At 36.9% G+C, this 27,510-nt stretch overlaps 1 protein-coding gene and 1 pseudogene across 1 annotated transcript; both read left to right on the forward strand.

Annotated features, from left to right (window-relative positions):
- Positions 1 to 4,303: 4,303 nt before the first annotated feature.
- LOC103696186 (putative peroxygenase 5) lies at positions 4,304 to 17,402 on the forward strand. Its single transcript, XM_008777724.6, has 6 exons — positions 4,304 to 4,561; positions 4,655 to 4,771; positions 4,913 to 4,998; positions 8,423 to 8,517; positions 16,794 to 16,919; positions 17,041 to 17,402. Exons 1-6 carry the CDS (start codon positions 4,417 to 4,419, stop codon positions 17,189 to 17,191), a joined length of 720 nt encoding a protein of 239 aa, XP_008775946.4. The 5' UTR covers positions 4,304 to 4,416; the 3' UTR covers positions 17,192 to 17,402.
- Positions 17,403 to 24,877: 7,475 nt separating this feature from the next.
- Positions 24,878 to 26,876, forward strand: LOC149753438 (putative peroxygenase 5; annotated as a pseudogene).
- Positions 26,877 to 27,510: the final 634 nt, after the last annotated feature.

Genomic DNA, 27,510 nt, shown 5'->3' on the forward strand with positions numbered 1-27,510 from the left:
GATTACTACAATGCAAAAGTTGATTAGTAAGAAAGATATATTACTCATGCAACGTATTTTTTTTCGGGAGTTCCATTTTCAAAAAGTTCGGCATGAATAAATTTTTTAGGAGTGGAAATAACAACCTCTTCTGGAAGCCAAGAGGAAGAAGGGCCAACATTAAGAGTCTGTTGTGGATCAGGTGCTTGTAATTCCTCTTTCTAAAAATTTTTTGTTACTTTACAATTAACCGCATTGGTACTAAAATTCTACAATCCAAATATAATTTGAAATATATAGGTGAGATTGAGTATTTTTTCATTGACAGGAGGAACAATGAATCTATCAGATCTTCTGTTCGTAGCGAGGTTAATCATCGGTACACAAATCAATTGTTGAGCCAATTTGCCGAATATTACGAAATTCGTAACATCAGTTTTATCCTCAACATGCCTTCAACTTACGCCTTTACAGAGGTTAATAAAAAACGTACTATTTTAATGTTGATATGTGAATGCATTTTCTTTTAAAAAATTTAAAAGAAAAGGTAGTAGTAACATAATTTTATTATGGTACCAAAGGTTGATCGTTTTTACCATAGTGGTTACACCAAAAACTATCCCCATAAATTTTTACAACATCTCTATAGTTATATCATAGTTTATACCACTAACCATAGAAACTGTTGATCATCTTTAGAATAGTTCTAGATGTAAATTTTACCCCCTAGAAATTAATTTTTTTTTAATCCTTCCACAAAAAGTATAATGCTGAGCCATAACATAAAAAAAAATTATATCACCCTACATTAGATAATTTACAGTTTTCTATTGTACCTGAAATTTGTTCGGATCTAGTACAAATGAATCTTTAATTTATTTTTTATTAGCCTTTGATTCCTGATGGGGATCAAAAACAACCTCTCCCTCATGTTCCAAAAACACAATCAGAGTAGTTTGTGTTTCTAATCTACTCATCGATAAATGTACATATTTACGCAACAATGTCCAACTTTTCTATAGATCGAATAGCAACCAAAAGTATTTCACGGCAACCTATTCCTATAGTCAATAATTTCTTGAATTTGTGAATTCATATAATATTTTGATGTAGAGGTGGTGGATAGACAGTTTTTTTTTGTAAATACAAAGAAACTTATAGCAAAACTTTATTGTTAAGAAATTTAACATAAATTTTTCAAAAAAAAAGAGCAAAGCCATATTTATACATTCTTACGTTCATGTCAACTAAAATGACCACCATTGGTCCTTCACTCTCCATCAATTTGTCATTCCAAATAGCCTTCTTCTTCTTCTCATCTTGGGTTGATAGACCAGTAGCAGTATTTTGGCTCTTCTTATGCATTTATTTTTTTTTACAATGCGACAACAAACACATGAGACATTTTGTCAATCATAAATCATGATTTCATCCATAATCATAAGACACCTTGTAAAACATATCTAAATATGTACAATATATATATATATAATACATACATATATAACTTACATACATATCCATTTCTTGTACAAAATTACTTGTGTATTCAAAAATATAATTAACAAGTAAACTTATTGCATAGATTTCACAGTGACTACTAAATAACAATTTACTATAGAATTCTAAGGATGTCAATTAAATTAATCAATAGGTAAACTTATTGCATAGATTTCATTGGGACCACTAAGTAACAAATTACTATAGAATTTTAAGGTTGTCAATTAAATTAATATTATATATATGAACTATCAACTTTACTGAAAAATAAAATTTCATAAGAACGTAGACATATTGAGCAATGACTTTGTAGACATAATGATCGGTGTTAGAACTAGAATATTGAATGGATAGGCAAGGTCTTCATCACCCAGAAAAAGAATATTATAAAAATCCTAAGTCACATCGAATGAGCAGAAATAGTTTTATAATACTCTAAAGCAAGACATGATCAGAGACATAGCTTCTAAACTAAGAAAGAAGCTTATTCAAAAAACTATAGATAACTTCTTTGCCTCCATCACTCCAAATTTACTGATATCCAAAGGTTTTCTAATGGAACTTATATCTTTGATCATAGAAAAATTCAAAAAAACCAAGCAAGAACTACAATCAGTAGAAAATAATTAGGAGGAATCGCTTAATAAGTAATAGCTTAATAAGTAATGTATTTTATCATAAAAAAATCATAATGATCAGTACATAGATTTCAGAGTATCACGGTCTACGGTGGACCACAATATCGCGGTCTACATTGAAAAGTGGATCGCATATCACGCTCTACAGTGGACTGCGAGATCGAGGTCAGCGTACAAGAGAGATTAATAGAGGGATAAAGAGGGAGAGAGGGGGTGGACCGCGATATCACGGTGTACGGTGGACCGCGAGGTCGGCATTTCTGGCACAAGAGAGAGAGAGGGATAAATAGAAAGAAAGTGGGTGATGGAGGATGATGAGAAAGAGGAGAAAAAAAGAAGTTGATGAGAGGGATTTGGAAGGAGAGAATGGGAGATCTATTAGGTGATGGAAGAGAGGGAATGATGAGAGGGTTTTGTCCATCTCCATTACGGATCATTGTTAATACCATCGGACTCTTTGGGATAAAATGAAGAACGAAGCCAAAAAAATTATCCTCTCCAAAAAAAATCAAAATCCTCATGTGAATAATAAATAACTAGAGGAAAGAAATAATACCTTGATCATGTGGTAAGGAAGAAAGCTAAGGCCGATTAGGGTTCATAATATGTATTGGGGCTCGTAAAAGCGCCCTTCTTCTTTTCTCTGCACGATTTCTTTCTTCATGCATTATGATATAAAGAGATACTTTCTATAATTATATAATTTTATCATAGGTATTTTGGTCTAAAAAAAATTACATAAAGCTAAAACAACTTTCCAATGCATACTAAAAGTACTTTTTCAAAAAAGCTCTATTTTGAAACTTCTCCCAAGTAGATTTTTTCAGCTTTCTAGCAAAGTTAAAATAACGTTCCGATTTTTTCTACAAAATACCACGGTACCATCTAAAAGTGCTTTTGGAGGGTTAGAAAATACTTTTTTGGCCCACCAAAAGCTCTGCCAAGCGGGGCCTTGGCTAGTTTCGCCTTTTGACATAATGGTGTTGCAGGTATCTCCATGATCTTCTCTTTCACGGAGCTCTCTATTGACATGGGGTTCATATCTACATGGTTCTTGTCTATTGAACATGCTAATGGCCTTGGAATAATAATGTTAGAAAAACGGGACTAGCCCTCAAAAGTTCCAAGTTTGCAAGAAGGCCATTAAGTAGATACCATCATTGTTCATCTCTCGGGCTCATGCTAAATCGAATTTTACACATTGGTTTGGATTCATATCGTTATGCCGAAGGCCATCTGCTCTATTGCCTTTTAGTTTACTAGTTTTGGACGTAGCAGTTGATAATTCACCAAATCATATTCTGAATTTTCTATAAAAATGCTAAAGATCATCCATTCTATAACCATCTAGGTCACCAATTTTATGTTGTAATTGATTGAATAATGTTGCCATCCTGCTTAACATCTATCTGCCCTTGTATAGCACTCCAATCCTCGAGTGTCACATAAAACAGGTAGTTCAACAATTTCTTAGAGCCCAAAACTAATTATCTTTTCAACTGTTTTCCATAACTTTGAGAATCAAGTAATCCCCTCTAATTAGTTGGCGTCCAAATTAGTGCACTTCACCATCCTGGGAGTCATCATTTTCCTGGGTGACAAGCGAAGAGATTTGGCAGCAACAGTCAGAGGTTGGATTAATGTATATCATAGTAATGCAAGTATGATCCCAAGCCATCCATTTTTCATGGACATAGTGTACTCCAAGCAACCGCTATTTCTTTTCCATGCAACTCATACGTTCAGAGAGGGCAATCAACCAGTAGACAAATCCACAGAAGGAGGAGCCAATGAAGACTACTCTTTACTCAACTTGATTCCTTCTTATATTCGTCCACTTATAATGGCTGATATGATTGGTACTATATATTTAATAATTTAATTTGTATAAAAAAATTAGGTTCTATTTCGATATTGTTATTATGATTAGGTTGACAATTTTGTAGAATTCGTGAATTGAATAGCCTATTTAAGCATGATTTTATGGATTTTTTTTCTTTCTACAGCTTAAAGATTAGTACCTGGGCTAAGTTTGGATATATTCTTAGAAAACATAAATTAGGTGGGCTAATAGGTTCGAATCCTACAGAAATTTTAATTTACTTCTGTAGAAATATTCAAATAGCTGTTCTGCGAGCGGTCTTTGTTGCCTTCACGGCTCCTCAAGGGGATCGCCGTGCGGAGCTAATTTCAGTTGCTCGGGCGATCGCTTCCACTCAATGACTCAATGGGGCTTGTGGAAAGGGAAAGCAAACCACCCCACGGAAGCAAAGCAATGGCCATTCTCTCATGACATGACATGGGCCTACCCTACTTCTCTCCATTCTCCTCCCTCTCTCTTCTTATAAAGATCGAGAGAACTCTGGGACAAGGCCACATTGCTTTCCCTTGTTCTCTCTCTGTCTCTCTCTCTACAATGGCGTCCTCATCGTTACCTTCTAATGGTACTACTTCTCCATTAATTCTCCAACCAAATAGATCTCATGGCTTCTTTTGTGACCACATTTCTCCTATTAATTTGGGAATGTCATGTACAGGGAGTGAACGGGAGGAGGAGGAGATAAACAGCGGTGACCTGACTCCGCTGCAGAAGCATGTCGCCTTCTTTGACCGGAACAAAGATGGAATCATCTTTCCCTGGGAGACCTTCCAAGGTCTCCTCTTTCTCTCCCGTGTCTCATTTCATATTCACGTTCTTTTGTTGTTTATTGTTATTAATTTTTCATTCTTCACTAAACTGACTGAAGTATGTGTCGAACTGCCATGCGGATTTTATTTATTTTTTGTTTTGTTAGGGTTTCGTGCGATTGGGTGCGGTGTTGCTTTGTCCACGTTGAGCGCCGTCCTAATTAACGGCTTTCTCGGCCCCAAAACTCGCCCTGTACGTTCTCGTTTTTCCTGTTCTTCTCCTTTCTTCTCTATACTCTTTCTTGTAATGGTGTTATGTGGGAATCCTGCTCGTTGGATTTTTCAAGTATTTGGTGTCCATTCTATGAACTTTCACTTGACTACAATTCCAATTTTACATAAAATCTATATCTAAATATTGGATTAGCTCCAGTTAAGGTGGAATTTTTTTAGTTTGGATCAAGGCAAGTCAGTTTTTTTTTTTTGGGATTTATGTGACTACAGAATGATCAGAGTGTAAGTAAGAATCAAAAGGCTTGGGTTTTAACATTTCAGAGGTATTACGGAATGTGGGTCCACAAAATTCAAGTTAAACAGTGAGTTTATAATTAAGAATTATACTATATGGGTCCATATGGATTTCACATTATAATTTGGTAGTCTGAGAAAAGCTTCATGTTACATAGCTTGGCCCCAAAACTCGCCCGGTACGTTCTGGATTTTTTTACAAGGGTATATATGATTTTTTTTTTTTTAATTTCAATTTAACTACCTATTCCCAACACTATTCTCCATCCTCCTCTCTCAAAAAAATAAAAACAAAAATGTTACTTAACCTGGAAGTTTATTAGTCAAATTGAAAGGCTAAGTTGGCAAATAGAAGTTGAGATTTTTATTGAAAATCAGTTTAGTAGCACTTATCTACTACAGTTGAAAAAGCTATACCTAACTAAGATTGGTTACATTAAAAAAGAAAGAGGAGGAAGGGAACAAAAGCTTCAAGAATAGCCTAAGAAGATATGTGAAGTGGATAAAATGATGCAACTAATAAAGCTTATGGAGTGTTCTGGTTAATGTAAAGGAAAAAATGTAGGAGGAAGAAAAGAAAAAAAATTACAAACTGCCTGTTGCTACTAGAATCTGGGTTGAGATCAGTCTCTGTGCTGAGATTGGTTGGAACCTAGGTAGACTAATGTCGGCTAGGACCGAGGTACGCTGAGGCCAGCTGGAACCGAGGGGGAAGGTGGAATTGATCTGCAAAAAAGTCCACTTGCTTGAAGATTTTCGGTGGGGGATCCTTCGATGCTTAAGTCAGAGATCTAGAGCAACAGTGAAAAAGAGAGAGACTGAATATAGAGGAGCGTAGTATTGCTTATCTAAGGGTTCCTTTGTCATCTCTCTATATAGGTTGAGTGTGGTATCCATTTTCTGATTTATCGGGTAGCGTCATAACTGCACGACAATGGCTAATCATGCATTAACCGCATGGGAACGGCTATCCACGATCCTCAAGTAGCGATCATCGCATTGATCGTGTCTTTACTGCTGTAACCGTTTCCAAAACCATGATCATAACCCATTCAATGGCCTTTGGTGTTATTCCTGGGCAAGACCGACTAGTATAGCACATCGGCCAATACCGAGGTCAATGACTTTGGTTAAGTCTGAGGTCAAGAAGGTCGGGATAACTTGAGGTTGGGATGACCAATATTCTTCCATCACTATCCCTTCTTTTTTCATAAGTAGTTCGCTACCTTTTGTTTCCATCTGCATTCAACGATATCTTGTCCAGGATTCATTTTAACAAAATCTTATGGATCCTTATAACAAAGGGTTGCATGAGTGCATTACGGCTAGAATGTCAATTTGACATTTGAAAAAGATGTTTATGTCTTATTTTTAGCCCTAGGATCATATTATTATGTCATAAAGGAATTGATTTCAAAGTAAGTCCATAAATGGGATAAACAAGAAGACATATTTTTTTTAAATACAAATTGTACAAAGTTCATCATTAAATTGCTAACATTTATGTATTGTTGCCATCATATATGACGGTAAAACCATAGGAAATTATTACATCAACTACTTACATCCAAGAGGACTCTTTCTAGGATATACTTTAAATTCTATCTTTCATCCCGATGGCTTAATTTAGAACTAATATATAAAGCCTTGATTCTTAGCCAAAAAAGAAGAAAAAGAAAAGAAATTAAAGCCTATATGGGTTATACTGCAAATCACCAAATTGGTCAGAAATTCAATTTCCATTATAGAGATATTTCTATATCTTTAGTCAACATACGACTTGTGGCTTCCCATTCATTTGTTGCACATTGAGTTAGCTCAAGAAAGATCCAAATAGTTTATGATTGAAAATGCATTTCTTTTCAGAACAGTTTCCTACACCAAAATCCCAAATGCTGTTTTCGTGGACAAACTAACTACAGTATTTCCTTGATGAATAAAGGCTCCTACTTTGTTTTTTGATCAGGAGGAAATTCTCCTTTATTCAGCAATTTTTCCCGCACGACATTCTTGTGGCATAAGGAAAACAGCTTCATGAAAAATTACCTCTTGATTTAACAAAAGTTTCTTTTTTTTTTTTCATGTCTTTCCATTAGAGGATCTTCATTAAACTCTATATTTTTCAAAGCTATGTATTGCCTTTTTTTGGGAAACATTTTAACATTATTAATATATTCAGTCTGATGATGATGATGCATAAAATTCTTAATGATTTTTGGTGATAGACAACTAAAATAATTGATATTGAGCTAGGAAGCGCGGATAGTTGAAATTTCATATGATGTGCTTATCTTGGATATGTATCATATATTCGTATTTGTTGGTTTCGAAATTTTATTTTAGGTAACTATTTTTCAAATTTTTTTAATGGCTTAGATACTTCTGCGATACATTTGTGACACTTACCTACTATAGGAATGGATAACAAAAAGATTAAGAAAAATTGCATACTATCACACATATAAATAAGGTTCTTTATACGGTCAAGCATAAGTTTAAAATGGAAAAGTTAGGTATAACCATGGTTTGCATGCCGTACCTGCCTGAATAGAGTGGTACGGGGTATATCTTACCATACCAGTTCGGTATCGATATATGGTATGAGAGGCGTATTGACACTCGATATTCCGAAAACACCCCATACCATACCGTACCAATATTGTGCTAGTGTGGAACTAGTACAGGGTCTGGTATCGAGACGACGAACCTTGGGTATAATGTTCTGCTGGCACTTATTTGAATATAATGGTCCACATGCTTATGCATTGCTTTGGGTTGATATGAATCCATATGATGGACACGTATAGTATAAACATATTTACCCCTGTTCTGTGTTGATGACATGTGGGAACATGTAAGTAAGGTTCTTATAAAGTCATAATCAATATGTGGAAACTCATGGAGTCTGTGAAGATGATCCTTGCACATGATATTAGTTGTTTTTCATTTCATTTCAGTTCATTTCTTGGACTAATTGTTATCTTTCAAACACAAATAGTTACTTCTTAACTCCTTTTCAAATTAATAGTTGCTTGCCTTATGGACCTCAATTGACATGTATAATCTATTGGGAATTTGTAAAGCTTACTTTGCAGCGTATCCAGTTTCTTTTAATACTCTGAATATACCTTTTTGTTGACATCGTATAGGGAAAAATACCTTCACTCCTTCTCCCTATTTACATAACAAACATCGAGAAAGGCAAACATGGGAGTGACTCGGGTGTCTATGATAGCGACGGGAGGTAGCATCATATACATCATCTCTTTCTATAATTACTACATGGCAAGATTGTTCAAAAAAGTTGCTTGAACATCTTTTAGAATTATATTAACATTAACATTTTGTATTTGATATTTCATAAACACACTCATTCCAAAATAATGGTGTTTTTTAATTGAAAGATAATCAATACATGTACTAAACATAAAATGAAAAATTCATACAACTGATTTCTCTTTGCATAGATTGTTATATTCTGAACTAACTCACTAGCTTGAGACAAAACCAAAGTAATAATAATAAATGTATAGCTTCATCGGAACCTTTACAGAAAATTGTTTGGAAACAAAGATTTTGGAATCTATAAACCAAGGTTAGCCAAACTGGTACTGGTACCTGTCGGTTACTGGTTTGGTATGGTACCAGTTCTGTATGGGATGAATCAGACGATTCACCCCGATTCAGCAGACCATACTCTATTATTGAAATAGAAGGGGGGTGGGTTTGAAACTTCTGGTTCACCCCAATTCAGCAGACCCTATTTTATTATTGAAATTGAAGAAGGGGGGTTGGGGGGGGGGGGGTTTGAACCAATGCGTACCGAGCTGTTCCCACTAGTTCCCCTCTGAACCGCCTAGTTTGGGGGATTTCTTGAAAAATATGGTCAAACATTGCGGTTAGACATCCATTACAATTGCAAAAGATAGGGCAACAAAAGTGAAATCAAAACATAAATAGAATTTACAGTACATGTACAAGCGTTGACAATTACGATATTTATATATGAGCAAGACTTTTATTTGGTTCACCTGGAAGTTTAAGCTTCCTTACAATCTGTAACCTCTTAAAGAAAGTAAACTGCACATTCAACATTGATATGCCTTCTTTTGGTGGAAATTAGAAGAGAAATAAAGTGACTACCATTAGTGAAGACCTTTTGAAGATCTTCGATTTTGGTGTTCTTTCCTTAGCCTCCTTGCCAATCTCTTTTTCTCAGTTCCTCTTCCTTCATAATTCCTAGGTTACCTTATAAGATTCCCAACAAAAATTACATAGAACTATCTTTACTGTCCATAATGATTGATGAGAGGCCTCTTTTTGACATATAGCAGCAACCAAATAATATGAGAAGAAGTCAGATCTTGGAATTACTGATGCCAAAATGTCAGCCTTTGTTCAAGACTTTGAAACTCATCATTGAACAGTTCTTTTAAGAACCAAAAACTCTCTCATACCTGTTCTCTCAGCAATATTCTACTCAAAGTAGCCCCATCTTTTTTCATTTTCGAGTTTAAAGTCTTATCCAGCAAATTATTCGAGCTTTATGAATTTGTACTCCCTATTAGATGCAAAATAGGTCCTTTGCATGAAGTCCCATAACTTGTAAATGTGACTCAATTAGCAAGCCAATCTACTTATGTTGGCTTGTCTTGGGATATAGGTACAACCATCCCATGAAATTGAGATCATAAGTGTTAAATTATCAAGCAATGTGCATCCATCACTACCTAAACCGTTTTATCTAAAAATTGCAATGCTTCTTTAATTGCCTCTCTAATGGCAACTAGTTCTCCATATTAGGATCCAAACATGGCTCGCCGTACCACTACGAGGCATACCATACCATACCGGCATTCGATACCAGTGGCATGCCGACATTCGATACACTAAAAAGATCCTGTACCATACCGTACTGACATAGTGCTAGTGTTGCACCGGTACGCAAAACTTGGATCTAATTTTGCAACTTTGATGCCCCATGCAAGTTTGTGGTTATCCCATATTAGCTATGTACTTTGTAGATCCTGAGTATTTATATAAAGCAAAGAAACTCAAACAATATTTTTTGCCTAGCCTTTTTAGATGAGGTCCTGGGTTATGTCACATGGGATTAGAGTGGACCTAGCCCATGGCACATGTGGAGTAGGGGACACTATAACATGGGCCCATTTAGGTTGACCACATGCTGATGATGGCATTTGCGATAGGATTTGTGGTACTTGTCACTGGATGAATGAATTTGGACCTTTAGTTTGGCTTACACGATCTATGCAGGCATGTATTTAGTTTCACATCGTCATATGCATTGGGTAGATCTTGTGTACTTATACAGGGCCAAAGAGCACAAAGAATACTGTCAATCTAGCCTTTATAAGTAAGGTCTTGGGTTACTGTATCATTGGGTAGATCTTGTGTACTTATACAGGGCCAAAGAGCACAAACAATACTTTCAATCTAGCCTTTATGAGTAAGGTCTTGGGTTACTACAGTAACCCAACTAGCTGTTGCCCGTATATGTTTTTTGTGGTCATCTTTGAAAACAACATATAGCAAAACACATTACTTGGATTACTACTTAAGGCATTAGTGGCTAATTTAAACCAACCTTGAGCTGGTTGCCCATGGCCTTAAGTGTTGCCCGTATATGTTTTTTGTGGTCAGCATACTAGTCTTATGTATACAAATCCTATGGTGGCCGATTTGTACTAGACTAGTCTTGAATTGGTATTGTACGAGCAAGTATGCCCTCAAAATAGCTGAACTAGGTCTAGGCTGCTTTTATTAGGGAAGGTTGGGCCTGAATTGGCCTTAACTTGCACTGCTTAGGATGTTTTTAGAACATGTTCTTTTATTTTTTCTACCATTTGAAGGTGGGAACAAAACTCGAAGAGGTAGACTACTAACAGATAGACCAAGTATTGAGCTTTTACGTATATACCATTTAAGTAAATGGTTTCCATTTACCTAGAATATACGACACTAATAAAGAACAACCCCCTATTTGAGTTCAATAAACCACTCAAAAATTAAATTCTTTAAGAATAAAAAGTTGATTACTTGGGTTTAGTTCAAATTCCAAATTTTTGGGATTCTGTAAAGTTTCATGTTTTAAATATTAACGTATTACTCAAATCTTAATGGCTTATAAATTTTAATTGATCCAAATATTTCTAAAACTCTAAAGTTTAATAATAAAAGTTGCATATCATAGTACACAAAGCCGTTAAACTAAAATGACAAAATAACACCTAAATCTTCAATAGAAAAGTCATATTCTAGTATCGCACATGCACATATATATTCTTCTATGTAAAAGATGGCTTATTATGTTTTGATTATTAATGCACATCTTGATATGTAATTGACGCAAGGGCCAACATTCTTATGTTGAAACATGATTATTTTTGTTCACTTATCAACACAATACTAGTATTAGAGTATTTTATCTTAAATCTTGATAATCTTTAGTATTATCATGCCCAAACTAGAAATTATGAATCAGAGACATGGAAACCACTGCATATGCATAGGTATCACCAAACAGGCAAGCAAGGCATCCATCATGATATCATAATAGAATAAATAAGGCAGTGGAATAAAATCTAGGCAACCAAAATCCCAAATTTAATAATTAACGGGACCAAAACTTACAAGAAAATTCAAAAAGTTTGTTCACAAGAGTCCAATGTCAGCTGTTCTCAGATGTTAAATCAAAGAAAGAATTCTATAAAAATATTTTCAATATTTATACTAAGGAAACAATTCTAATTTCAGGCTATGCCGAATATTCCGTTCTCGTATCTACTCATACTTCCATAGAATTACCCTTTTAGCAACTAGTTCTTTGGATCTATAAAGAAAGAGTGACCAAATAATGAGCTCAACAGCCCAATATGTAATGAATATCTTTACTAGATAATTCAAATAATAAATTAAATAAGTCGAAGGTCAGGGTTTCCTAATCTCCGGCAAAGTTGGGAAGGAGCCGGAGTCGGTCTCCTTTGACTCGAGCAAGAGTCTCTTTTTAGAGCAAGCTTTTCCAGCTCCAAGCTAGGCCAATAAGTCAGGCTGATGGGCTGGGCCATGTGGTAGGACCTTACAAGTATTATTCATCAACTCAGTGATTTCCAAAATCCTAATTGTATTTCAGTTGTCAATGCTTATATATACATATATTTTTCATTGTACTTCTAATAGCAAGTTGTATTATGTAATAAACTAACAATAAGAAACTTCAATACACATCAAATAAGATGGCGGATGCACTTAAACTAATACACTCACTATATTTTTTGCAAAAGGCAGCATTTAAACAATGAAACAAAAGGAAAAAGCAAAAAATAATTTTAGAGGCCAAAATAGGTAGTACTAGGTGTGTATCAGGCAATATATGAAACAATATCGATCAACACCTTTTGTTGATATGGTGCATGATGCAATGCATCCTGTAGCTACACTTGGGATTTGGATCTCTTGGGACATCATTTAGTGCCTTGCTATACATATTCTTTATGGAATTCATTTGCCATGGCTATAGTTTTTGATGCAGAGTTGTTTGGTCTGCATCCTTCTTGGTTAAAAACTACATTGTTTGGGTCCTTGATCATCCTTGCTACATAGCCTATTGAGCATTTCATCACAACCAAAGACTGATCTTTGTTGGAACAACTAAACAAACTACTACATCCATGTACTCCTGGAACAAAACTTTGAAGTCGTCCCCATACATTAAGATGTCCCTATATTTCTATAAGCTTTCTGCAGTCAAAATAAAGTTGTGCTATCATCTCCTCATGAGTCTTTGTAACAATTCAGGACTTTACCTAAAAAGCTAGTCGGAAGGTATTATTTGAGTTCCTTGACCATATATAAGTATTTAAGATCAACCCAATAGATAGCCTATACTGGACTAAACACACGCCCACACGCGTTCTCACATACTCTCCTTGTTTAAGCTCTGGCATCCTCGTCAGGCTAAAGATCCAAATTTATTCAAATCCAATTATAAGTATCAAACATATTATCATAAACATCATAATTAGCCCGTGGTTTGCCAAAATGGGCCTGTTCTATAGTGTCTGCCTTTTAGTCCACATGGGCTATAGGCTGGATTCACTCTGATACCATTTGTAACAATCTAGACCTTATCTAGAAAAGCTAGCTGAGAGGCATTATTTGAGTTCTTTGACTCTGTATAATTATCCAAGATCTATCCAGTATATAGCTCATGTGAGACTAAACACACGCCCATAAGGGTTCTTACAATCTTACACTATGGATAGTTGGGATATGATATCATTCTTTGCTACCATAGACTTGACAAGTCAGGATTGTATTGTGAAACCCTCTATATTTATGATTAACAATAACCATCTTTGCGCTGATATATTTTAGATTAATTCAATAGTCAATAGTTATAAATATGCGGTTAGGAACCTATTTGAATTGTTTGACATAGGTGATTTAGATTGAATTGCTTGTTCCCATAAGAGAGAGTGATGAGTGGGTTCTTGGAAGGAATTTAACTCCCATTCTCAATCTAACAAGGCTTCATAGTTAACATTTACCTACTTGAATACATCTTCCATCATCTCTTTAAACATAATAGAGTTGAGACCTTGTGATTTTAATGTATGAGGCAATCCCTACCAAGTTAGCAATAACAAGACGTACTGCCTGGTACTAGACATTCCATAATGTATCGGTAAGGTACTACTGTGGTACAGGGCCTCACTACAATATTTTATCAATATATAGTATAGATGTTGTCCCACCCAAGGTTTGCCAAACCAGTACTGAGATCCGTACCGGTTGGCGACCGGAATGGTTCGGACCGAGTCGAAACGGATGAAACTGGTTCCGTCTTGTTCTAGCCAATTTTGGCCATTTCTGACCCTAGGTGGCCGGAACCGTTTTCTAACGTCGAACCGACCCGATTGGAGACCAGGTCGGTTTGGTTTGGGCTAAACCGGCCGATTCGGCTTGGTTCAGCAGTCCATAGGCTCACCTCTAGTAGTGTACTGTGTGCCGATACGGGGGGTATACCTTGTTGACCCATACTGTATCGGCAAGCTACCACTATGGTGCCCAAAACCTATATAACAAACTTTGATCTTCAATAATAGGTGTAATGAGAAATTTCCCATGCGTCCAAAATGGTAGATTCCAAGCTTAAAAGATGGACAAAAAATGGCTCATATGTCAATGTGAAGTGCCTGATGCGGGAAGTTAAAATTTGCTTTGTTGATTTGTTTTATTTGAAAAAAACCCTTTTCACCTCAAGTTAAAAATAATATATAAAGTAAAAGATTATAGGGAAGAGAACAATCCATGTCTTCATTCGGAACTTTAACACTAAGGGCCTATTTTGATTATTGGGTTGAAAATCCTATAGGATTCATGGGTTGAGCCAGTACAACCAGTAAAACAATAGGATTACATGCTTGGCTAGGCCTATATTCATAAATACCTAGGAGTAGCTTTGAAGTGTGCCCGCGGAGAAAAAAAAAATCTGTTGGAATTCAAGCTGACCCACTCCAAAGCTACTCCTACATATTTATGAATATAGGCCTAGCCTAGCCCGTAATCCTATGATTTTGTTGGTTGTACTAGCTCAACCTATGAATCCCATAGAATATTCAGCCCAATCCTTTAAATAGGCCCCAAAATGAGTATGAATTATGGGGTTTGGTTTAGCCTAGAATCCAGATACCTATTATGGGGTTTGGTTTAGCCTACAATCCAGATACCTATTGCCATTTTTTTTTTTGGCTTGAACTTACAAATATTTGCTGTTATATGAACACTTCTCTGATCTTAGAAATCATTTTAAAGAGTCTGTGAAGCGAAAGATTACACCAAACACATGCAAGTCTGTGCATGTGCGTGTGCACGCATGTTCATGCATTTATTTGTGTAGAGGAAAGATGAGCAACACCCTCATTTCATTTCAGAGAATCAATTAGATGAAAGAGCACACAACAAAAGTAACCATAAAAAGCAATCTGGCATTCAAACTTTCTACGAGCATCTGGTGTTCAATATTCCATCAAAAAATTGACTTCTTTGGTAACATAATCAGTGAAAACAGCAGCAAAGCTTGGAAAATTTCCCATTAAAATCACCATCATATGGCCATAATAAGCATGCTCAACGATTCCATCCAATCCTAGGGTTCTTCTAATTCTGTTTCTTCTCCCGGCGCCACAAGGAGGTAAGAGAACCAACAGAATTGCAAACTTTCAACTTACTGGCGACATGAAGCCATATCATCTTAGAAAATGGGCAACAGAGCAGCAGACAAAGATCAGATTCAGGGATTTAATTCAAGGCTTAGAAGGAGATGAATGAGGCAGATTTGTCCTAATCATATTATTTGCATCCAATAACCTTACCATAGCAGCCGACCATGATAGTATCTTTCACCTTTTGTGGACAAGAGTCTACCAAATAGAAAACAAACCATCAACGAATGTAACCCAGAGTTGAAAAAATCAGTACAAGTAGCTTAAAATTGGCGAAATCCATCTCCACTTAATATTGTGTTTTTCCTGTACCACCAAATTTGTCTCCTTACCAATTATTCCGATTGTCTTAAGGCCATGTGCACCTATCATTCTAGTCTAGGAAATAGCTGCAGAAGGTTCTTGTATCATCCAACAATTATAGGAATTAGTAAATTATAACTGCTGAAAAGATTTAACGTTCTAACCTGCTTAATGAAGTGTCCACTATAAAAGAAGAATACTGGCCAACATTGTTTAGATCATCACCAAGATTAATGTTGTACAAAGTAATATACAAATCTAATTCTTCCTTTCTTTTTGTTTAATTATCTTTTAGGTGCTCTTATTGGTTGTGTTGGTAACCACCAAATGGTCAACTAAGAAGTTGGGATAAAAGAAGAATACTGGCCATCATTGTTTAGATCGTCACCAAGATTAATGTTGTACAAAGCAATATAAAAATATAATTCTTCCTTTCTTTTTGTTTAAATTATCTTGTAGGTGTTTTCCTATTGGTTGTGTTGGTAACGACCAAATGGTCGACTAAGAACTTGGGAAACAAGAGTTTGATGATGCATACTTTTTTTTTCTTTTGAGAAAATAACGGTAGGCATGCCGCTATCCTGAGTCGAACTCAAAAATCTCCCTTGAGGAAAGGGGAGCCAACTGGGTTCTGATTAGTCTGTTTGGCATAGTACATGCTTTTTATCTAGTGGGGTGTTATATATATAGCTTGTTTGTCAAGTTTGGTAAAAAATCTCTTTCCTTCGCTGCACTCACATGTTTTCTGGCTCCCCGGATGAACTGTGTGAGAGAGAGCCAGCTCCCCCACCACCCCCACTTCTTTTGGGGAAAAAAGCATGATGAACTGTTACAGGAGTCACCTGCCCATTTAATTAATAATGGGTTTTTTTAATTTCCTTTTATCAAATATGTAGAAGAAATGAGTATTTACAATTTTTTTTGCTTTTATTTTAGATTGTTGATTTGACTTAATTTATTTAAATTTCAGGTTTGTTCCTGCAAAATTTGAGGAGATATTTAAGAGGCATGCTCACACTAATCCTAATGCACTGACATCGAAAGAGTTGGATGAGATGCTTCAAGCAAATCGAGTTCCTAATGACTACAAGGGATGGTAGGGTTTGGAAGCCATGAGTCTAAGAAATTCAATACTTACGACTGTTAGCCAAATACAAGTATATTTAAGTCATTCTCACTGGTCCAATAAGCATATTCATTTTGGGACTTGTTTGCAGGTTTGCTAGCTGGACGGAATGGAAGATCTTGTTCACTCTCTGTAAGGACAAAGATGGATTGCTTCACAAGGAGACCGTAAGAGCTGTCTATGATGGCAGCCTATTTCTTACAATGGAGAAGAAGAGAGAGTCTTCTCAAAAGAAAGCATGATGATGGATACATAGCCTGGAGAATGGATTGTCTGACATTGATTGCTTCATTAAACATATTGTGTGAATTATATTTCAAAATATTGATTACCTAGTAACATTGTGAACTTGTATATTATTAGTAGTACTTGTATATTATTGGTAATACTTGTAAATTAACAATTCAAATTTCAAAAATAAATTAATGGAATATTGAGGGTTTTTCTATTTCAGTTTAGGAAGAGAGAATTTATCGACGATGGGAAAGGGAACAAAGGATCTGATACAATTCACTGAAGATCGTTTTCATCCTGTTGGAATTCGAACAACCATTAAGATCTAAACTCTAGTTCCAGCATGGTGTGATTGTGGAATGGTGGAATCCTTATTATTATTATTATTATTTTTCCTTTCCTCCGAGGAAAAAGAACTGTGTCATGGATAGGTGGATGGCCTGTTGGATGCATCCATGCAGCTGCTTGACCACTATGCTTAAATTGCCTTCCGGATATTACCATCCAACAAGAGCTAAAGTGGCACAAGCTCTAAAAACTTGCAGGATCGGCGAGCTGTTTCTCGTCGCAGGATTAGAGAGTTGTCTCTCTTCATATTTCTCTGATGGTTTTTGCTGGGGGAATGTCAATAGCTTTCTCTGAGGGAATAGGTCCCAAGTTTTTCTCATGGTTGCTGCTCCTTTTTCTTTCCTTCTTTTTTTTTAATCACGGGAGAAGGTTTTCTCTCCCTAAGTGGACCAAAACAAGGCAATAATTCAGCTTTAGCAATGGCAGCAACCAGAAAAGAAAATAAAAAAGCGCGTTACTTCATGATTGCAAAAGTAATAGCTTCTAAGGCTGGGCATGAAAGAGCGAGAGCAGTTTACAGAGAGATGTAATGATGAAATTGTGTTGAGATGATGACAAACTTCCAGATTTGGATTAAAGAGCTCAGCTGTTCAGGGTATCTAAGTCCTCATGCAGGTTGCAATGAGAACTCTCCAACTTGTATTGTGTCATTTTTTTTTCTTTAGCTTTTCTCTCCCTGTAAAAGGATCACAGTATTTCTCATTCGGCAGACTGGATTTATGCCTACAATGAATTCTGGCCCGCTCTAGCATGACCTGGATCAGACTCTGTTTACATTCGGATCATAATTGTAAACCCAAGTGCAACTGCTAGACTAGCTGTCCATGGAAAATAATTTATATTATTGCATCATTTAGGTCAGGTTGGTCAAGCATGATCCAGGCCAAAGCCAATACTTCTTTGCGTCTCGATCAGGTTGGGTCTATGTTCTGGTCCAACGAGAGTACTGGAAAAGAAAGTATACTCTTTGTTCTATATTTAAAGAAGCAAATTAGTGATATACAAGGGGGGAGAACTGAAAAGAGTATTGGTACGTAATGCTATCACTAATGTTGCATGTAACAATGTGATTCAACCATCGAACCTCGTCTTCACCACACTGAACCTGTGAACCTAAAGTTTCTAACGGAGGTGGCAGAAATTTTAATATTATGGATTGCTACATTGAGTTGCGTTTGCCCCTGATATGATCACCTAACATTTTGACCTATTTTAGACTTACTTAGTTCAAGTATCAGATTGGCCTGAGTTAGGTAGGAAAATAGATAACCTAGACCTGACCAGGTTTTCCAAATATTCATACTTAAGACCAAAATCCAACCTACAAATCCAAAAAGTCGATCAGACCAATTATAGCTTGGTTTGGATCACAAGTGGAGCCGAACCATTTGCAAATTTAATTCAATTCAGCTTTCCTAGTTTTTGATATTAGAAAAAAGTCAGATTTAGTTGTAAATAAGAACATGCTATTCTGGAGTCCTTAGGATGATGAGTTACTTCTTTTTTAGGCATGAAGACCATGATAGAATAGTTGATTCTGTTGAGCTCATCTCTGCCTTGGAAGAGCTCCTCGCAAATGGTGATCAAAGCAAATTTTATTAAGCTCTAAAAAGCCTACTTGCAAAACCATCAGGCCAGGTGCTTTCTCACTATGCAATTCAGAGACAGCGTATTTGATCTTCTCCTTAGATATTGTGAATAAATCGTAGGGATCTAAGATGTACAATATGAAAACCGTACAATGCCCAAAGTTATTTTTTCTATCAAATTTGAAAACCGTATATGGTACATGAGACATATTTGGAGCCATACCTAAAAACTGCCAAGCTCTGATACCAGATGTTGGAGATTAAAATTGCTTAAATTATTTGGCTACACAAATATTAAAAACCAAAACACATTGACATGGTAGAAGCTTTTTGACACTGAATGGCTACACAAAACACTCCTCCTTTTCTTTTTATCAAAAAAACCGTAACATTTATAACTACTAGTTATAATAAGGAAGCTAAGGGCCATATGATCCCATATGATACACTCAATATAAAACACCAAAAAGCAAACATTACAAACAAAATAAATCCTGTTTTCTTTTTTTTTTTGTCAATTGGTCTACTAACTCCCACATTCTATATTTGCGTCTCCTTCTCAAAACTTGCTCATTGCCTGGAAGACCCTACAGCTATGTTATGTCAAGATAAGCTTTGATAGTTCTGTTCATTCAGAGGGTCCAAGTGCTAGATATGTTATCTGGAACCATGAAGGCAAAGTGCTTCATGCAGCGTTGATTCCCCTTTACACTAGCTTTGTTCCGATCATAGAGCTGATGATAGCTTGGCATGGCCTCATAGCTGCCATAATCTTTGTGCAGTTTGATGAAATCATCCTAGAGGGTGATTCCTCAATATAACATGGATCAGTGGTCAGGACCCATCTCACCATCCAACACTTAGAAATATCAGGAGGCCAAGCTCTAGGATAGCCAAGTTCACCTGCTGCCATGTCCATCGACAAGCCAACTGGGTGGATCAACTTGCGAATGCTGCGACCACAGACCAACGAAGGATTCCCCTCTAGTCTTGCCCAATTGATGAGAGCAAATGCTTGGGGTGTGTCCTTCCTTCGTGTTTAGTATCTTCCTTCCTTGTAACCAAAAAAGAGAGGTGGTGAGCGATAGATAGGGAGCCAATCAATGGAGATTTGACCCCATTAGGACAAGACCTAGTTTTGATTATATATGATGCTCCGAATTCTCAATAGGGATAGAATTAAGCCAACTGGGCTGGGTTTTGTCGAGCTTTAGGTCAGGCTTAGGGTGAAAAGTCCACAAAATCCAGGCTCGAGCTTGAACACCAAGCTAGCCCTGGCCTGAGTCCGACCAGCAACCTAGTCGAGCCAACCCAAATTAGTGTGATATAACCAGAAAACCGGGCAGATCTGGTTTTGGCCCCAATTGCTTGGTAGAATGTAGCAATACACCTTTAGGACCTATGGTTTGAACTATCAGTCATCTTCGGTGCTAGGCCAGCTAATTGACGCTTTCACCTCCCTAATTGATAAGTTATCACATTCCCTAATTGACGAGGAAAATTCATACACGAGAAGCTTTTAGTGGCAGCCAGAAAAGATTGGTCACTAAATGAAGATATTTAGCGGCAGCTATAAATGACTACCGCATAAAATACCTTATTTAGTGGAGGCCAATCACTACTAGGCACTACATATCATGTTTTGGGGCGATCACCTATGGGCCATGCAAAAAGTTGGAGTTTTAGTGGTAGCTGTAGTATGTGGACACTAAATGGATCACTTTTGTGGTGCCCACAAAGAAAGTTATCACTAAATTCTGATATTTAGTAGCACCACAAGGGGCTCTCACGAAAGCATAAATATTTAGAAATAGCCGCTATATAGTCACCACTAATGATTCTCTTTAGTGGCCGCAATTACCGACCCCTATAAAAGGTTATGTTTTTAGTGGCAACTATAAAGTGGTGGACACTAAATGATAGATTGTTATTGGTAGCCAAGGAATGGCAATCACTAAATGGCCCTCTTTTGTGGTGACCCAATTAGGCCCTCATATAAGTCAAACATTTAGTGGCGTCCATAAGAAGGTAACCACTAAATGGAAATTTTAATGTTGGCCAAAAGAAAACTTTAGTGGCAGCAACAATTAGTGGTAAAAAATAGTAACACTCTCAGTGGCAGTCATGAAAATGCAATCGCTAAATGATATTTTTTGAGTGATGGCCATCACAAAGTGTTCACTAAATAATGACAAACTTTACGTCCCCTAAATTATGAAAGTATAGCTCAAGTCCCCTCACAACAAATGTTGAATGGTAGTTTCTTATAGTGCCTTTTCTTTCTTTGAGGATTCTCAAACCAAGGCACATAACTTTTATTTACAATAGTGATACCCGTCCTTGCATAATTTGGGTTAGATTCTCTTTCCTAGTTCCAACAAGACCCACCTTTCTAAAATAGGCATAATTAGTAGAAATAAACTCGAAAAAGTTAAAATTCTTTCAAAAAGTAGATCTTGACTTCTACATCAACTTTATATTTTATCGCTTTAGCTGATTCTTCTCAGATTGAGAGATGCGTACAATCAAATTCTTATGAAAAAGAAAACATTCGGTTTCATCAGCCTATTTCAAGCCCCAAATGATGGAATTTCAGTATTTAGGCTTGAACACTAAGGACAGGATGTGGCATCACATCGTAGATCTTAAAAAAACTACTCGATTAAAAAAAAGGAGATCATTTCAATCGGACATCATATGATCAGGTTATGGCCTTCGAAAGTTTGGCTTGTGACTCAACTTTCCAATGTAGTGGATCTCGCTCTTGGACCTTGTCTAGCCCTACTTGTAGTGGCCAAAGTGGTCCAAAGTAGTCCAAATTGAATATAGTGATCCTCTTGGATCATTGAGTCTGACTTGACCAAGCCTGAAATAAGACATGCTTGAATCCTACCTGGTTCAGAACATTACCTCAACAAACTTGAGTCGATCATTTAATTTCAAGTTCAGCACACTTGTTTGGCCTTTGTTTAACTTAAACTTGAGATTTTTAATCTTATAGCGGATTCGATCCTTGGCCTAACTAGCTTATAGACACCCTTGTCGATTAAACATGACTCATGAGAGTAAAAGGGTCGGCCTAGGCTTCATCCCTTGCTAGTCCATCTAGCATCAAGCTGCTAGAAATTTTGTCATGCCAAGCTATCATGCTTTGAACTCAGAGCGTAACAGATGCCGCATACCTGTATAGTGGATCATATAAGCATGCGAGGCTATAGATTATATCAAAGCAATAATAATTTCTAAAAAATTATTTAATTAAGAACTTCTCCAAATGGTTCTTATAATAGTTCCAAAGTGACATAAGTCAACATGTGCTAACTACAAACATAACTCAAATAAAATATTCTAATTGGACTTACTAAAACTCTAATGACTGAAAGTATTTTCGAAAGAACTAGCACACTCACCAAGTCCCGAGAAATTATGCATTCAGATCTAAAAAATAAAAAAATATAATAATGAGCTACACTAGCCCAGTAAGCAACATAATACCCTACAGTGAGGTCTAAGCATGCCAAAGTATAACTTAAAAAATAAGATATTGACTGAAAATAGATAAAATCTCGAATAATACACATATCTTTTTTTAAAAATATACTATTATTTTTATAAACTAATACCAGAAACTTAACAACAAGCTATGGCCACGTAACTTAGTGGTATGGATCGTACAAAGTGCCAAACACTACTATTATTAATCACCAGTGGTACGGTGTCTAAACACTCTATTCTAATCATCAGTGGTGCGGTGTCAAAATTAGTTTCGCATAGATTACAAGTCGATAGGACCAATGAATAATCTCATTGGCGGGGCCAGATCATAGCTATGCTGAGAATATATATATATAAAAATAGATTTCATAAATTGCCCAATCATATTTTCTAAATTTCATAACATAACACATAATGTAATATTTACTATAAAAACAATAATATGCTCGACCTGTTTAACTAAGTATAAAATATATATCATAATCTAATTTAATAAACTAATTATTATTTTACCAAAAATTTAGAAAACACACCTTGAAGCATTAGGTTACTCACCTTTTCTCGCTTTAAAAAATTCTATTTCAATTAGACAGGTTAGATGCATTTGTTTTAATATAATTAAAACATCATAAATTTCTTCACCATTATTTCAGAAGTCAAGCGAAGTCAAAATCAAGCACTACTAGAGAACGACCTCATGTCTCCAATCAGGTCGGTTAGGTGACAGTGCCACCGGCGATGGTGGTCGGCCGACGAGAAGAAGGAAAGGAAAGCGAAAGAAGTGCTTCAAACAACCAATCAAACTCGGCCTAATCATGGCCTATATCTTTGACCAACAACCCTTTGAACTCAGAGCTCTCGAGAGGTGGTAAAGCTCGGCCAAGCTCGGCGGCTGACAGCGGCAGGTTTGGAAGTAGAAGCTAAAATAGGTGTTCTATTTTTGGATGAATCCCGGTGACTAGCCGGCTCAAACCCAAGAAAGGACAATGTATAAACATAGAAAAAGAAGAGGAGGAAGACAAGCGACGCTCACCTCAGTTTAGCGACATTCTGGCACCGTTTTCGGCAAGAAATCCAGGAGAAAAAATTAAAGATCGAAGAAGAAGGCTTGAATTAATCTCAGCGATTCTCGGTGGCTTGGGTGGAGGAAATTAGAGGAGGGGAAGAAAATTATATAGGTAAGCTCTCGGACTGCCCTCGGAGAGACCTCCCTTCCGCCGGAAGCGGAGGAGGAAGAAGACCCCGATTGGGGTCTTCTTCCCCATTCGACCACGTGCCAAGCATGGGTCAATTCATGGGCCTGGCCCATTAGGGCCAGCCCACAAACACACCGGCTAGGCCAGGTTGGATTACTACATTTTTTCTCCTCAAAATAATTTTGTCCTCGAAATTAAGAAAGTACCCAACCAATATATCATCCTCAAATATCTAAACAATCTCCTTCTTAGAATGACCACTCAAGATTTTGACATACAATATCATGGCATCTCAAAACTTAATTCTTCCCATTTGCAACTATTCTTTTGATCTAATTCGAAAGAAGGCAAGCATCAAATGCTTTTTATAATCTATAGTTCTCTTTCTTCTCTTAACTTTGTCCATAGTTTAATGATCAACATTTATCCTAGGAAAACCTCAAACCCTTTAATTTCAAATAGATAGATTAACAATATCAAAGCTAGGAGTAGGAGATCAATGTTAAAACATTTCATGTCTAAAACCAACCAAAAAACTATCGATCCGTTAACACTAAATTTAAGTTGTCTAAGATTCTCCTAAGAATTGTCAACAATAGAAGAACCCACCAGTAAAAATTATATAGTTACCTCCAGATTATCAACCTCACCCAAAATAGCTATCCAGAAGGTATTATTTAGGTAAGGTCCTAGGTTGTTACACATGTGCTGGTCTTGAAAGTTTAATCCTGGCAATTAGATTGCTCTTTATTCTTCAAATTGCATTATGTGCTATTTACGTTAGTTTTTATGTTCCTTTCAGCAAAAGGAGGAAAGAATAAAGATATATGGAATTTGTAATCCATGACAACTGTGTAAATATGTATGTACAGAGTTCCAGCCTAATTCACCAACAAGCAAATCTTTATCGATTCTAAATAATTACACCAAATATTTGCAAGCAGGGAAATCATAAATCCATGCCACTTTTTCCATCATTTTGTAGATATAAATAGGTGGCGGCGGATGCTACTTCATCCTTCAGGCAGACATTTTTAAGAGATTTTGTTTATTGTTGTACGCGAAGATGGCCAAGTTATCCTATACTTCCTACATTCTCTTGCTCCTCCTTGTCGTTGCACCAGGTATGCTTCCAACCATTTTTATCATCTGTCCAACCAAATAACCTATATGATCTCCCAGGAGCTCAGCAGTTGAGATATCTTTCCTCTTTGATTTTGTGGCTCTTTGAGTCTTAGAAATCCGTCCAGACTCTAGCAGTTGGAAGAACCAGTGTTTCCTTTCCTTCATGTAGCTTGTACCGATCTTTCTTCCTAGTCTTCTTGGCGCACTGCTTGCGGCTAGTTGACGAGATCCCGTTTTAGGTTTATTCTCTCCTCCACTTGTCTTTCGGGCGAGCGAGTGTTAGATGGGTGCATTGTTTTTCTTTGATTCTGTTTTATCAAGTTTTTACGTCCAGTGACGAAGGGTTTCCGACGAAGTGCGTTTGGATGTAGACGACGCAGACATCAACATCCATTATTTAACTCTAGTTGGTGATAGTTGCGTGTGTCACACACACAATGCTTCCATTTTTCCAGTATTTTTGTTATGGTTTGGAAAATTAGGCTGAGAGAACTCTATTTTTTCGGTGACAGCAGAGAGAAGTTTATTTGTTGAGAAGTATGTTCGCTATTATTTTTGGATCAACATGGTCTCGTGATTTTTTTTTTTTTTTGTGGGAACTTTGGCCATGGTGATTGTAGGGAGTAAAGGGCAGGGTCAGAACAATGGAACTGACATGACTCCACTTCAGAAGCATGTGTCCTTCTTCGACAGGAACAAAGATGGCGTCATCTACCCGACGGAGACATACGAAGGTCTTTTCCCTCTTCTCTTATGTTTTTTTTTCATTCACTCAATAGTATTTTGCTAACCTTTCATTCAATCCGACCAATATTAATTTCTTTGCTTCTTGTTCGCCAGGATTTCGCGCTATTGGGTGCAGCATTCCCTTGTCCGCCATGAGCGCCCCTTTAATCCACGCCTTCCTCAGTCCGAAAACCAACAATGTATGGTCATTTTCTCCTAACTCCCACCCCCAACCCCCTCCTGTTCCATTCCCATAGTGTCAGGCATTTCAGGAATATGGCCACTGTCCATAAATGCTGACTTCTCTGGATATAAATCCCGGTCTTAAACCGTACCTAAGGTGGACTAGTAAGCACAGGTCACTGGTGCCAACGGGCAGTGAATTTAATAATGGAACCATCTGGTATCTGTATACTAAATCGAATCTTGAAATAAAGAATTACTCTTAAATCTCTCTCTCTCTCTATATATATCTGTCTTACCTATGAACCAATAAAATTAGAGGTACTCACCATAGGGACCTTGACCAACATGAATAATTATGGAAAAATGTACATCAGTGCTTTAGGGAAAATAAATTTCCATATTTTATATCTTTATCAGTTGCTTTCACATACACCATTAGGTGAAATGCCTTATTTCTTTTCCTTTTCCTGTTGTCATACATGCAGGGAAGCCTACCGGCAATCACACTCCCTATTATCGTAGCCAACATTGCAAAAGGCAAACATGAAAGTGACACTGGTGCCTACGACACTACGGGAATGTAGGTTTACAGATATTTGAAATTTTGCAGTACTTTTAGTGAGAAGAATATCATTCCTTTCTTAAAATATATGTAGAACTTTAGTTATACTAAGAATATCAACCCTAGCTGCACAGCATGTTGATTGGATTATCTGTTAGCAGTTTCACTAGTTTTTGTACTAGACTTCAAGATCAATAATTATTTTCACTCTTTATTTATACAGCTATTGGAGAAGCGATTATTATTTTTCTCTCTCAGGTTGTTTAACTTGACTTAATATCTACACTTTTTAGGTTTGTTCCCGAAAAATTTGAGGAGATTTTTCAGAAGCATGCACATGCACACTAATCCTAATGCATTGACATCTGATGAGTTGAAAGAGATGCTTAAGGCGAATCAACAACCTAATGACCAGTGGGTTACTTCGATTAGTGGAAGCTATGCATATAGGAAACTTGTTGATTAAAAAAATTATCATATTTTAAGCAAATGTAAGCCATTCTCGCAATTCTAATACTTATTCTTGCTTTGAAATTATTGTAGGGTTGCTAGCCGGACAGAGTGGGAGATTTTACTCCTTGTTGCCAAGTGTAAGAACCCAGGAAAAGAAAAGAAAAGAAAAGAAAAGAAAAGAAAAGAAAAAAAAAGGGGTGGACGGGCCGGCCCGAAAAGATCGGGCCCATCCACCATTTACGATCGTGCCCTAGGCACGATCGTGGGAGAAGAAACACAAAAAGGGGGGGGGGGGGGGGGGGGCGGCGGCGTGAGTCAATTGCCGGAGGAGACGAGCGCCAGGGAGGGAGCGGTTCCGAGAACCGACCGGCCGTGGAGGGAGTCTTATCCCTTCGGTGAAAGCCCCCCACAAAAGCTTGGGATCTGTCGATTTCATCCAAGTTGCTCACGGTTCCTCCTCCGATTTCTCGCCGGAAGGATCGCCGGAACATCCCGTTGGACCGAGGTAAGCGTGGCTCCTTTTCTTGTACTTCATTTGCTAGGATTAGGGCCTTGTTGGTGGGGATTTGGCCGGTGAGATCATCGGAGAAGGGTCCGAAACAGGGTACCCCTGTTTCGGCTCCTCTTCCGGATTCCGCCGCCGCCGG

The sequence above is a fragment of the Phoenix dactylifera genome, chromosome 5 (genome assembly GCF_051530095.1).
Source record: "Phoenix dactylifera cultivar Ajwa chromosome 5, Ajwa_hap1_PhDact_Kaust_v1.1, whole genome shotgun sequence".
Lineage (NCBI taxonomy): Eukaryota > Viridiplantae > Streptophyta > Magnoliopsida > Arecales > Arecaceae > Phoenix > Phoenix dactylifera.

Excerpts from the sequence above, each read along its gene's own strand:
- LOC103696186 (XM_008777724.6), top strand. The coding sequence starts at position 4,417 with ATGGGCCTACCCTACTTCTCTCCATTCTCCTCCCTCTCTCTTCTTATA. Across the intron at positions 4,999-8,422 it reads TCGGCCCCAAAACTCGCCCT|GGAAAAATACCTTCACTCCT; the intron begins GTACGTTCTCGT and ends GACATCGTATAG. Across the intron at positions 16,920-17,040 it reads CCTAATGACTACAAGGGATG|GTTTGCTAGCTGGACGGAAT; the intron begins GTAGGGTTTGGA and ends ACTTGTTTGCAG.